Raw genomic sequence first — 11,532 nt, forward strand, 5'->3', positions numbered from 1 at the left:
TTATTTTTTATTTTTTTTCCTGCACAGCTTTGTTTCTTTGTTGTTTCTCTTCATTCTAACATGTCTGATCATAACGAATCCATTAACCAGTTTATTGCCATGACTGGTGTTAGTAAGGAACAAGCAAAGTTCTTTGTAGAAATGGCTAATGGGGATATTGAAGTAATATAAAAAGAAAATAAAAAATAAAAATAAAAATAAAAATTCATTTGGGTTTATACCTTTTTTTTTTTTAATCGCCTTTTCTTCTTTCCTATAGATGGCACTTACTCAGTATTATGATAACAGCAATGAAAGTTCTGGACCTTCTACTCCTGCTGCCTCTTCAAGTCTAGAAAGTAGTGCTATACCATCATCTTCAGCCATTCCTGCGAAGCGGTCAACCAACGCGTCAAGGTCAACCAAATCGTAGGTGTATAATATACAAGCATAAATACAACGTATGACCAAGCTGAATATGTTACTAATTTATGGAAATAGATCAAATATACGAACTCTGAACGATGTTGCGACTTCTCAAGCTAGAGATGAAGACGATGACGAACCTCAAAACTTTTTTGCTGGTGGTGAAAAATCGTATGTGAATATATGTATGATTTTTTTTTTTTTAGAAAACTTATACTCTCCATTTATTATGATATAGTGGTATGCTTGTACAAGATCCTACCAAACGTGGCAAAAACAGCAATCTTGTGGATGAAATCTTGAAAAAAGCAGCAGCGTAAGTAATTATATATCAAAAAGAAGGGCAATGAGTGTATTGACTTATATATATTTAGTGGGGGTCCAGCTCCTGAAGAATCAAGCTCTGACAAGGCATCAAAACCAACTTATTTTACAGGATCAGGTTACACATTGGGCAGTGAAGATGAACCTTCAGTCATGGTGAATAGTGAAAATCCTGCGGAATCAAGTGAAGAATCCTTACCATCGGTATGAAAATGAAATAAGTGAAGTTATATAGTTGGATTAATATTGTATTATAATTAGGTAGTTCGATATTTGACCTTTTGGAGAAATGGATTTAGTGTTGATGATGGACCACTTTTACGATATGATGATCCTGCAAATTCAGCCATGTTAAGCTCAATCAATAGTGGGTAAGTAAGAAAATAATAATAATAAAAAGAAACAACTATAAAAGATGATGAGATAAATGACATAACAACCTTTTTTTTTTTTTTTTTGTTTTTGTTTTGCTTCTACAAATAGTCGTGCACCATTATCTTTATTAAATGTAAAGCATGGTCAACCTGTGGATGTCAGAGTAGCAAGACGGCAAGATGAAGACTATGTTCCTCCTCCTAAAGCTCCTCCTAAACCATTTGAAGGTACTGGTAATCGACTTGGTAGTCCTGCCCCATCTTCACCATCAATCTCCTCCAATACTACAGCTCCTGCTGCGGCTACTACTGCAGCCGCTCCTGAAATTGATGCTAATTTGCCAATCACATCAGTACAAATTCGTCTTGGCGATGGATCTAGGTAATTGAAAGAAAAAAAAAATAAGAGAATCTTGGCATGCAAAGGATACTTCCTATTTATTCACTCTCAAACACGAAACTTTTTATTGATTTTCATAGACTTGTGGCAAAATTCAATCATACTCATACTATAGGAGACATTCGACGATACATTGATAGGTAAGAAAAAGAAGAAAATAAGGTGATTATATATGATAGATGACTAGATGTTTTTTTTTCATTTCCTGTTAGTCAACGTCCTAATCAACGATCATATATTCTTCAAACAACATTCCCTGTCAAATCATTAGCCGATGAAGGACAATCACTAAAGGAAGCTGGGTTATTGAATAGTGTAGTAGTTCAACGTTATGAATAGGAATATATTAGAAAGAAGTACATCAAAACATTTTTTTTTTTTTTTTTTACGCGATCAATAAAAACTGCTTTACTGTCTTTTTTTTTTCTTCTCTTTTTGTATGGTTTGAATAGTTTATATTTTATTTACAGAGTCATAAAAGGATAAAAACCAATAGAGTTAATATGTATACTATAGGGATGTATATAAAATATATATAAAGACAAATGATAAAAAGGTACGAAGCATGAAGAGAGGGGAATAGGTAAGTAACATATCATAATAATAATAACAATGAAGGTGATGATGAATGATAAATGAATAATAATGAATAATAATGATGAATGATGATAAAAAGGAAAAAAAAAAAAAAGAAGAGTAATGTCATACTAGTAAAACTAAACTAAATCATGGAAACATCAAATGGTAAAAGGAAAAAAAGAGACCAAAAAAGGAAATGCTTGGTATTTTTTTTTTTCTTGGGAGTCAAAAAGCCAGAAAGATAGAGGAAAACCAACAATATAAGCCAAGAGTTACAAATGTATTATGAGTCAGAATGAGATTTGACAGTGTGACGGGCCAAGGCATCTCTGCGGCAGAAGGTGGCACTACAATGATTGCAAGAATAAGAACGATTTCCATAGTGAACTGAGCCCAAATGACGATCACGATCATGTTTTCGATCGAAAGCAGTGCCACATATATCACAGGCAAATTCCTTGATGCGATTAGCGTTGTGAGTTCGAATATGAGTATTGAGGTTGTATCGTCTTGAGAATTTGCGTCGACAAATAGGACATCCATATCGTTTTTCATTTTGATTCACTCGAGTTGTTTTGGTGCTGCGTCGTTTCTTATGATCAGATTCGCTATCGGTTGAATGGAAACTTGCATCACTATTCTTTCGTCGGCGTTTATTATTGTTGTTATTGTTTACTGGCACCTTTGTTGAAGATACTTTGTTTGCTGTGTTGGTTGATGTTTCATTTGTAACAGTTGTAGAAGAATATTGTCTACCTGATGGTTGCTGTTCATCATCCGATGGTGGGATCTCCTTTGATTGATCAAGTTGATTGATATGATGGTATTGTTGCTCTTGTACAGATTGCTGTTTTTGTTGCTGATGTTGATAGGATGAAGTAGTATCGATGATTCCTTCAAGTGCTTGGAATAATAATACATCAGTATCCTTGTAGCATAGACAATCCAAAGATTCATGATCCAAATGATAACGATGACTATTTGGGGTAAAGACATTCATTTGTTGTTGCTGTTGTTGTTGTTGTTGTTGTTGATGATGATGATGTAGAAATTCATTTTCATTGCTGCCAGTTGATCCGATAGGAACAAAAAGTGGAGTGGTGATGTTATCAGTTGGTGAGGGACTTGTAGTAGATGCCTTCGATTTGTCAATAAGTAGTTCCATAGGATCTCCAGTAAAAACAGGTTCACTTTTCACAACGGTTCTATCATTTTGATCAATGTATTGACCAACAGCAACATCTGTAGTAGAAGGATGATAAGAAATATGTTGTTGTTGTGTCATAAAAGGCGAAGTTTGATAAGGTGAAAAGCAAGCTGGCGATAAAGCTTCGTCAACACTAGATTCCAAAAAAGGTGTAGAGATGTTGGGTGAATTGTTTGCAACAAAAGGTGTTGAAACAGTATCGACACCAGTGTAAGGTATAGCATATGTATTGTTTTTGATAGTTTCGCCGTAGTTAAATTCCTTTGATACTTCTATATACAAAAAAAAAAAAAAAAGAATGTTTAGTTTCTCACTTTCCTTTTTCGTCTTTTCCTGCTAGAAGATGGATGGATGATTTTCATTTCTCTTTTTTTTTTTTTTTTTTTTACCTTTTCGGTGTAAAGACAGATCATCTAACCAGGAGTATAAAGAGGAGCTCTGTGAAGTGTTATAAGCGGTCATTGATATATGAATTAATGTAAATTTGTATGATAATAAAAAAAAAAAAAAGTAAAGTAAAATGAAAAGAAAGGGAGAAAGATCCAAAAAAATTTAGCTCCTCTTTATATACAAAAGCGGTCATTCAAAAAATCCTGTTACACCATTGACAATGAGTCAAAAAAGTTAGTTGGATCCGTTGCCATGGCAACCATCCTTGTCGTTTTTCATCTCCGTAAGGAATCACCAATCCAAATTTAGTTTCCACAAAAGAAAATAATGGAAGGAAAAGGAAGCAAAAAAAAAAAGTTTAAAAACAGCAGAAATTAAAAAAGTGACAATTATCCATTGGTCAAAAAAAAAAAGGATAGTAGATTGAAACTTTTGATGAGTCAGCCTTCATCAAAGATAGTAAAAGTATTGCGTATGTGTCCTGTGTAAAAAAAAAAAAAAAATTGATCGCTTATTGTTCTTAGCCATTTTTGTCATGTGGTGAGGATCAGACAAATGAATGCTGACGTGGAATTTTACATTTTTGCCAACTCTTTTTTGCATGACAACGTGTCGGGATTGGCTGATGAGTCATCATGCTCTCCTCACACATCAGAAGGCTAAAAAACATCACCCACTCTTCCCCGAAACGGAAGTTGATTTATCCTTTTGTTCTTTCTTGGCTGCCAAGCTAGTCCAGGATCATCACTATTTGATCTTAATATCATGATGATTTGTATAATCTATTTAGATAAAAAGAGAAATTGAGAGTATATAGAATTAATCCATTCATGTAAAGAATAGGTTTCATCTTCTTAGGTTTATCAGAATTCATTATTTAATTTTTCATATACATAATAGAAATAATCGGAATTTCAAATCATTCTTCTCTATCTTTTTTTTTTTTTTTATTATTTTCTCCCTCTTTTTCTCTTTTTTTCTTTACCCTTTTTTTTTTCTACACTATAGTTTTTCCAATTGATCAAACAAACAAACAAAACCTATTATAGAGAGAACATCTCTATTTCTTTTGTGGATGAATTAATATACAAACCAACAACTCTTCTCTTATGTATTTATTTCCTCTGAAATCTCTTCACATTTACTTATGCATGACTTGACCAACAATCTTTCCTTGGGTGTGAAGATGTCTCTAAGTATGTTAAAAAAATAGATGAAATATAATTATTATATATTAACGAAAGATATTCTCTTTTTTTTTTTAAAAAAAAATATTAAATAGTAAAGACTATGATTCACACTCAACGATTGGAACTTATACGACAAGCAATCACTCACAATGATTTTACTACTTTACAAAAGATGGCCAGGGAACCAGGAGGTTTTATGAAAGATTCGTTTCGCCAGTATGTCTGGTAATAATATAAAAAAGAAGTTATCATAATGAATGTTATATATCAACTCTTTTTTTTTTCTTAGGCCAATTCTATTACGAACTCACCAAGGATACTATATTGATGAAAAAGGCAGTGGTAGGATGTGATATGATAGATAATATGAAGGGATATTGTATATTGATTGTTTTCTTTTTGATGTAGCCAATGATATAGCTGATCCTATACAAATATCCAAAGACGTTGAACGATCATTATATTACTATCCTCAAGGTGGGAAAAAAAGATTATTATAATTAGGATATGGAAAAATATCTCCGTGAGTTAAAAAAAAAAGAATATTTATTGTTTTCTTTTTAATAGATATTACACCTAACTTGAAGGCTCGCAAACAACAAGAATTACATCGTATGATTGTGGAAATATTATGGCGAAATCCTAGACTGAAATATTATCAGGTAAGATGATTTGTAATATTTATATGTATTTTGTGATCTTACTGTTTATTTTCTTTCTTTCTTTTTTTTTCTTTTTTATTTATACCAAAATAGGGTTTTCATGATATATGTACTGTATTTTTATTGGTACTTGGAAAAAGGGCGGGTATTCCAGCAGCTGAAAATGTGGCACTTTTCTTTACTAGATATCCTTTTTTTTATTATTTTCATTTTGATCATGATATTTGTACTACATGATGATATCTATTCAATTTATTTTCCTTGACTATTTTCTTCTCTTTTACAGATGCGATGCTTGATTCGTTTGATCCTATATCAAAACAATTACGCTTGATGATGTCTATTATTGAATATGAAGATACTGAATTAATGACTTTTATGGAAAGGTAAATGGGAGATAACAAAAGATTCATCATCTCATTTTTTTTTTTTTTAATAGGAATAATGTCATGCCATTCTATGCTCTCAGTTGGGTTTTGACTTGGTTCAGTCATGATTTAACCGATTTTAACAAAATCACTCGACTCTTCGACCTGTTTATTGCCAGCTCTGCCATGATGCCATTATATGTAGCAAGTGCTGTAAGTCAAATAAACAAATATTATATTTGAAATGAATTGATTCAATGTTTTTTATGTATAGATTACATTAATTCGACGGGATGAATTACTTGGTGCTGATCCAGAATACTTACATTCACTTATGACTCACATACCTGAAGATATTGATATAGAACGTACTATTCAACTGGCTTGTCATCTGGAAGCAAATTATTCATCATTATATCTTCAAAAACGTAGTGGGATTTGGTTACATGATGAGTAAGTAGAGATATTTTATTCATAATTGGGATGATTAAACTTTTTCATTTATAATAGATCAACTATCAATACATGGGAACATGATTGGGATGGTAAAAAGGTACCTGATCGACTCAAGGCGGATCAATATTTAGCAAATGATGTACCTGTGGAAGAATGGGAAGATGAACTACTGACAGAATGGTTAACCAAAAGGAGGTGTTGTCTTGATGATGGCACTGAATAGATTAGATTTGTTTTATAGTTTTAACAATAAAGCTCTCTTTTTTTTTTTTTTTTTTTTTGAATACCGCAGTTGACTTTTTGGTTAATTTGGTAGACTTGAGCGAGTCACGGAAAGCGAAAAAATTTGTTTTTGGATAGTAAGGAAAAAAAAAAAAAAAAAAAACCTTACCTCTTTTTTCTTTTCTTCATTTTCACCTTGCAATGGCTATCAGTCTACCTCATTCAGAACCTCTCAAAGTAGTGCAACTTGATGGTTTGGTAAGAGAGTCATGTCAAGAAAAATATAATTTTAGCATGTTAATTGAAAAATAATATATATTCTATCTATTTTGTTTGTTCTATAGGTTGTTTTGAAAATCATCAAACACTGTCGTGAATCCTATCCTAGTGATGTTACCGGTCAATTACTTGGTTTGGATGAAAAGGGTACTTTAGAAGTTACAAACTGTTTCCCTTTTCCTGCTGATGATGACGAATCTGCCAGTGGTAAAATGATACAAAGAAACAAATATTTATCATGATTTCTGACCTTTTTTTTTTTTTGAAATATATAGCTCAATATCAATTGGAAATGATGAAATGTCTTCGTGCAGTTAATGTGGATAATAATACAGTAGGATGGTATCGATCCGCTCACCTTGGCAACTTTGTAGATTTGAATTTGATCGAAACTCAGTACAGTTATCAAAGCTCTTTGACTGAACAATCAGTTGTCTTGATTCACGACGTGTCCAAAAGCACAGCACAAAGTAATTTGAGCTTACGAGCATTCAGATTACAAAAGGATTTTATGAAGGCATATGAAGCTAAAAAATTCACAACTGAAAGGTATATATAAAAAAAAAAAAAAGAGTAGAAGATATATACTAATATTTCTTATTTTATATATAGTCTTGCCGAAGCCAAATTGTCTTTCTCCAACATCTTTGAAGAATTGCCTGTACAAGTTCACAACTCACATCTAGTTACTTTGATGCTTCACAACATTGAAATGCCTAAATTGGAAGTGGAACGACTGGAATCATTATCAACCTTTGGTTCTCAAAAGGCAACTCAAACGGAAATTGAAGAATCTCGACCTCTTGCACCCAATTTTGATGTATTGGATTTGGAATTAGATCCCTTTATGCAAAAGAACTTACAATACCTCTTGGATTGCTCGGATGCTCAACAACAAGAACAAAACAACTATCAATATTGGCAACGAAGTGTGGCTCGTGAACAAGCCAAGATGCAAGCATGGCTTACCAGAAGAGTAAGTTTAAAAGATAAGAGACAAAAAAGGAGTAAAAAGAAAAAAAAAGTTTTTATTTGTTATTAAATATTGTTTTGAATGATTAGAAACAAGAAAATGCATTACGTGTGGCACAAGGACAAAAACCATTACCTGAAGATGAAGTCAACACTCTGTTTAAGCTTCCTACGGAACCAAGTCGTTTAGATTCCATGATTCTTAGTGCTCAAATGCACAACTTTACCAAGCAACTCAATCAATTTGCTGGCCCTAGTCTTGCCAGATTATATAGTATTCAAGAATTACAAAAATAGATTAGTTAGGTCAATCTTTATATTATCATTTGTTACTACAATTCTTTTTTTTTTTTTATATATATACATATATTTGACTTACTTTCCCACTTTTTACTCCCTTTTGTCTTATCATCATCGTTTGTTAGTTTTGTATTCATTTCCAAAAAAAAAAAAAATAAAAACCTATCAAATCAAATCATACCTTTTGTATAAAATAAATACACATGATAATAAAGGATGAACAAGTTGGAAATAATTATTAAAAAAGGAACGGATTTTGCGTCACGGATTTCTTCTATAAGTGCTTCAACAACCAAAAAAAAAAAAAGGGTTCGTTGATTGGTATCATCATCTAATTGCTATATATAAAAATAAAGGCACGCATTACGGTATTGTGTTTCAAGACATCTTTTTATCACATGGTATGTTTATTTTGTTTTCATCGAACAGTTTGGCTCATGCCCCCATCTAGCATTATTATCCTACACACTGTTTTTCGTTGTTTACATCAAAACTCCGTCCCCGTGAACTTTTGGGCTGATGTCCTTCCCAACTATTTCAGGTATATATAAAAAAAAAGGATGTTTTTTTTCCATTTCTCTTTTTTCTTTTTCTTTTTTTTTTTCTCTCTCCTTTTTTTTGACTTTTCTCTTTGTTTTATTTTTCTTCTGTATTTAACTATTTCAAATGAATATACCTTTACTTTTAAACAATAATAATACACCAAATGATCTATATAACACGACCTCAAGATCGGTAACATCAGTTGTTCACCATTCTAGTCAACTAGTCAAACGACCTTTTACATGCAACTGGGGTTCTTGTGGCAAGACTTTTTCCCGAAGATCGGATCTGGCAAGACATTGTCGTATTCATACTGGTGAACGACCTTTTCCATGTGATTGGGCAGGTTGCAACAAACAATTTATTCAACGATCAGCTCTGACTGTTCATCGTCGTACTCATACTGGTGAAAGACCTCATACTTGTGAATATCCTTTTTGTGAAAAAGCATTTAGTGATGTAGGTTCAAAGTTCGGGTCATATTTTTTTTTTCTTGTTTTCACTTGAACTGATTTTTTTTTTTTTTAGTCTTCCTCTTTGGCGCGTCATCGAAGAACTCATACTGGTAATCGACCTTATACTTGTGATAAATGTGAAAAATCATTTACAAGAAAAACAACTCTTTCAAGACATAAAATGGCCTGTCATGCTGAAAAACGGTAAATAAATAAATAAATAAAAAAAGATTCTGTGAGTTGATGCATTGTCCATCATCGATATTGTCAAAAATCATAAAAAAAAAAAAAAACAATTCCCCTTACATATCCTTTCTTTATTTATAGTCCAAATGTCTTGGTGTTTTCTTCTTCAAATTTACCAACATCACCTTCTGATTCGGATTCAAGCTCAAGTCCTCTTACTCAACATACAATTCATTCTCCTTTACTGGATTCTCCATCACCACCTGCCATATTATCATCCTCTTCTCAATCTACATTATTATGTCCTTCACCTTACTACCCTGTTCCTTTTTACAATTATATACAACATAAACGGCCACTCAAATAGTATCTATTACATTAATGACGTGATCTTGCTTTGTAATATTCTTTTTATATATCTTCTTTCTCTAGTTAATTTTCATCCATTCTATGTGTATACTTCTACTTTCTTCTTCTTTATATATATATATATATACCTATTTCCCATTTTACCTTTTTTTTTTTTTAATAAATATAAATAATCATGTTTATATTTACAATATTTAGTTGGTCTGAACACTATCTTTCAAAGACCGAACACAAATGGCATGAATGAGGGTAATAGTTTGTTGTGATGTTAGAGAAAATGAAACAAATAGTGTCATCTTCCTTTTAGATTCATGAACGGACCGGGTATGTTATTTTGCTCAAGATGATCTGATAGCTTTCCTTTTTTTTTTATATATTCTTTTGCTTTTTTTAGGATAATTGATTTCTTCATCATTATCAAGTCACTGTGAAAATTTGTTGTGGTCTCATGCGGAGAACGAAAACTCCAATGAAAACACTCATGTCAAGAAGTTCGTACTCTTTCTTTCTCTCTCTCTTTTTTTCAGTCTTAAATGACTACTGATGTTTCTTTATCTTGTTTTGATGGATTCTCTCTTATTTATTCGAAATCGACACAAGGAAAAGGACGAGAATATGTAGCAAAACAAATCATTGATCCAGGTACAACCGTGTTGAAAGTAAGACAAAAAGGAAAAAAAAAATAGGACGTTTCAGAGGATGAATGTAAACTAATATATATATATATATATATGTTTCCTTTATTTTAGGTGACTCCTTATGCTACAGGTAAATTATAAATCCTTGTCATTCCATGGTCTGAACTGACTTTTTTTTTTTTTTTTTTTTTTTTTTTTTGTTGGTAGCTATTTTTGACAGTTTCAAAAAACGACTTTGTGCTCGGTGTCTTTGTGCTCATCCAACCAAAAGTTTTTCAACCCATTGTCTAGGCTGTGACCAGGTATATTTCTGCAGCATCGACTGTGCAAACAAGTACTTAAAATGGCATGATCCAGGTTGTTGTGATGTGTTACGGAAGCTAGCTTCTTTGAAAAAGGTAGACCGTCATATGAAAAGTGTAGCAAAATTGGTGGTGATGATCTATTGGCAACGACAAAAGAACAATGAAGATAATTCCTATACTTTAGTACAACATTTGGAATCACATTATGATGATTGGGATCAAGATATCAAACGAGACTGGCATCGGATACACACTTTTTTATGGAAACATATCTCTGCATTGGGTTGGCTGCTTCCTCATGAAACCGATGCGGACATCATGCATCTTGTGTCGAAAATTGAATCAAATGGTTTTGGGATTTATTTGGAAAATAGATTGGATGTGGTAGCAGGAAGAGGTAAAGTAGGATATGTCCTAGAAATAATCTTACTCCTTTTTTTTTTTTTTTTTTTTTTTTAGCACTTTATCCGTTAGCATCCTTATTCAATCATGATTGTGCATATAATTGTCAAGTGGAACAATGGACAGAGGAAGGATTGGAAGAAGAAATGGTTGAACAATTGGAGAAGGAGGAAATCATCCATATATATCCTTCTGTATTTACTCAGCCTCGTGGAAAATTCAGGGAAATGACTATTCGAACGCTCAGCACCATCCAAAAAGAGGATCCTTTGACCATTGCTTATACTGACACTGATTTACCTGTGATGAACCGACGACAGAAACTTTTACAAGATTATTATTTTACTTGCCAATGCAATCGGTGTTTATTGGAAAGTGCATCCAAGAAACGAAAATAATACATAGTTGTTATTTAGTTTATGTATTATAGTGTATTTTAGTATGATTGTTTTGTATTCATATAAAAAAAATAAATGAATCATTTCTTTATTTATACATATTTGTAT

At 32.2% G+C, this 11,532-nt stretch overlaps 6 protein-coding genes across 6 annotated transcripts; 5 read left to right on the forward strand and 1 right to left on the reverse strand.

Moving 5' to 3' along the window:
* Positions 1-27: 27 nt before the first annotated feature.
* BX664DRAFT_88744 (uncharacterized protein) lies at positions 28-1,949 on the forward strand. Its single transcript, XM_051549780.1, has 9 exons — positions 28-162; positions 260-408; positions 481-576; positions 644-721; positions 780-933; positions 991-1,100; positions 1,213-1,485; positions 1,584-1,643; positions 1,716-1,949. The coding sequence occupies exons 1-9, from the start codon at positions 61-63 to the stop codon at positions 1,840-1,842; spliced, it is 1,149 nt and encodes a 382-aa protein (XP_051400951.1). The 5' UTR covers positions 28-60; the 3' UTR covers positions 1,843-1,949.
* A 416-nt stretch (positions 1,950-2,365) lies between these two features.
* BX664DRAFT_261503 (uncharacterized protein) lies at positions 2,366-3,472 on the reverse strand (the record flags this gene model as incomplete). Its single annotated transcript, XM_051540683.1, has 2 exons — positions 2,366-2,722; positions 3,077-3,472. Coding segments are annotated over 2 exons (753 nt in total), but the record flags the coding sequence as incomplete, so codon positions are not given.
* A 1,175-nt stretch (positions 3,473-4,647) lies between these two features.
* BX664DRAFT_327428 (rab-GTPase-TBC domain-containing protein) lies at positions 4,648-6,629 on the forward strand. Its single transcript, XM_051544408.1, has 10 exons — positions 4,648-4,875; positions 4,962-5,094; positions 5,159-5,211; positions 5,278-5,346; positions 5,437-5,531; positions 5,625-5,716; positions 5,816-5,917; positions 5,971-6,112; positions 6,174-6,352; positions 6,410-6,629. The coding sequence occupies exons 1-10, from the start codon at positions 4,827-4,829 to the stop codon at positions 6,576-6,578; spliced, it is 1,083 nt and encodes a 360-aa protein (XP_051400953.1). The 5' UTR covers positions 4,648-4,826; the 3' UTR covers positions 6,579-6,629.
* A 131-nt stretch (positions 6,630-6,760) lies between these two features.
* Positions 6,761-8,289, forward strand: BX664DRAFT_293593 (uncharacterized protein). Its single transcript, XM_051542054.1, has 5 exons — positions 6,761-6,835; positions 6,922-7,063; positions 7,132-7,405; positions 7,469-7,832; positions 7,919-8,289. The coding sequence occupies exons 1-5, from the start codon at positions 6,779-6,781 to the stop codon at positions 8,123-8,125; spliced, it is 1,044 nt and encodes a 347-aa protein (XP_051400954.1). The 5' UTR covers positions 6,761-6,778; the 3' UTR covers positions 8,126-8,289.
* A 424-nt stretch (positions 8,290-8,713) lies between these two features.
* On the forward strand, positions 8,714-9,851 carry BX664DRAFT_327440 (uncharacterized protein). The gene is made up of 3 exons (XM_051544409.1): positions 8,714-9,130; positions 9,200-9,330; positions 9,454-9,851. Exons 1-3 carry the CDS (start codon positions 8,795-8,797, stop codon positions 9,677-9,679), a joined length of 693 nt encoding a protein of 230 aa, XP_051400955.1. The 5' UTR covers positions 8,714-8,794; the 3' UTR covers positions 9,680-9,851.
* Positions 9,852-9,873: 22 nt separating this feature from the next.
* On the forward strand, positions 9,874-11,424 carry BX664DRAFT_293598 (uncharacterized protein; the record flags this gene model as incomplete). The annotated part of the gene is made up of 6 exons (XM_051542055.1): positions 9,874-9,930; positions 10,076-10,340; positions 10,431-10,449; positions 10,527-11,021; positions 11,084-11,136; positions 11,233-11,424. Exons 2-6 carry the CDS (start codon positions 10,215-10,217, stop codon positions 11,422-11,424), a joined length of 885 nt encoding a protein of 294 aa, XP_051400956.1. The 5' UTR covers positions 9,874-9,930; positions 10,076-10,214.
* Between the last annotated feature and the right edge of the window lie 108 nt (positions 11,425-11,532).

This window comes from Halteromyces radiatus, assembly GCF_025201355.1.
Source record: "Halteromyces radiatus strain CBS 162.75 chromosome Unknown BX664scaffold_3, whole genome shotgun sequence".
Lineage (NCBI taxonomy): Eukaryota > Fungi > Mucoromycota > Mucoromycetes > Mucorales > Cunninghamellaceae > Halteromyces > Halteromyces radiatus.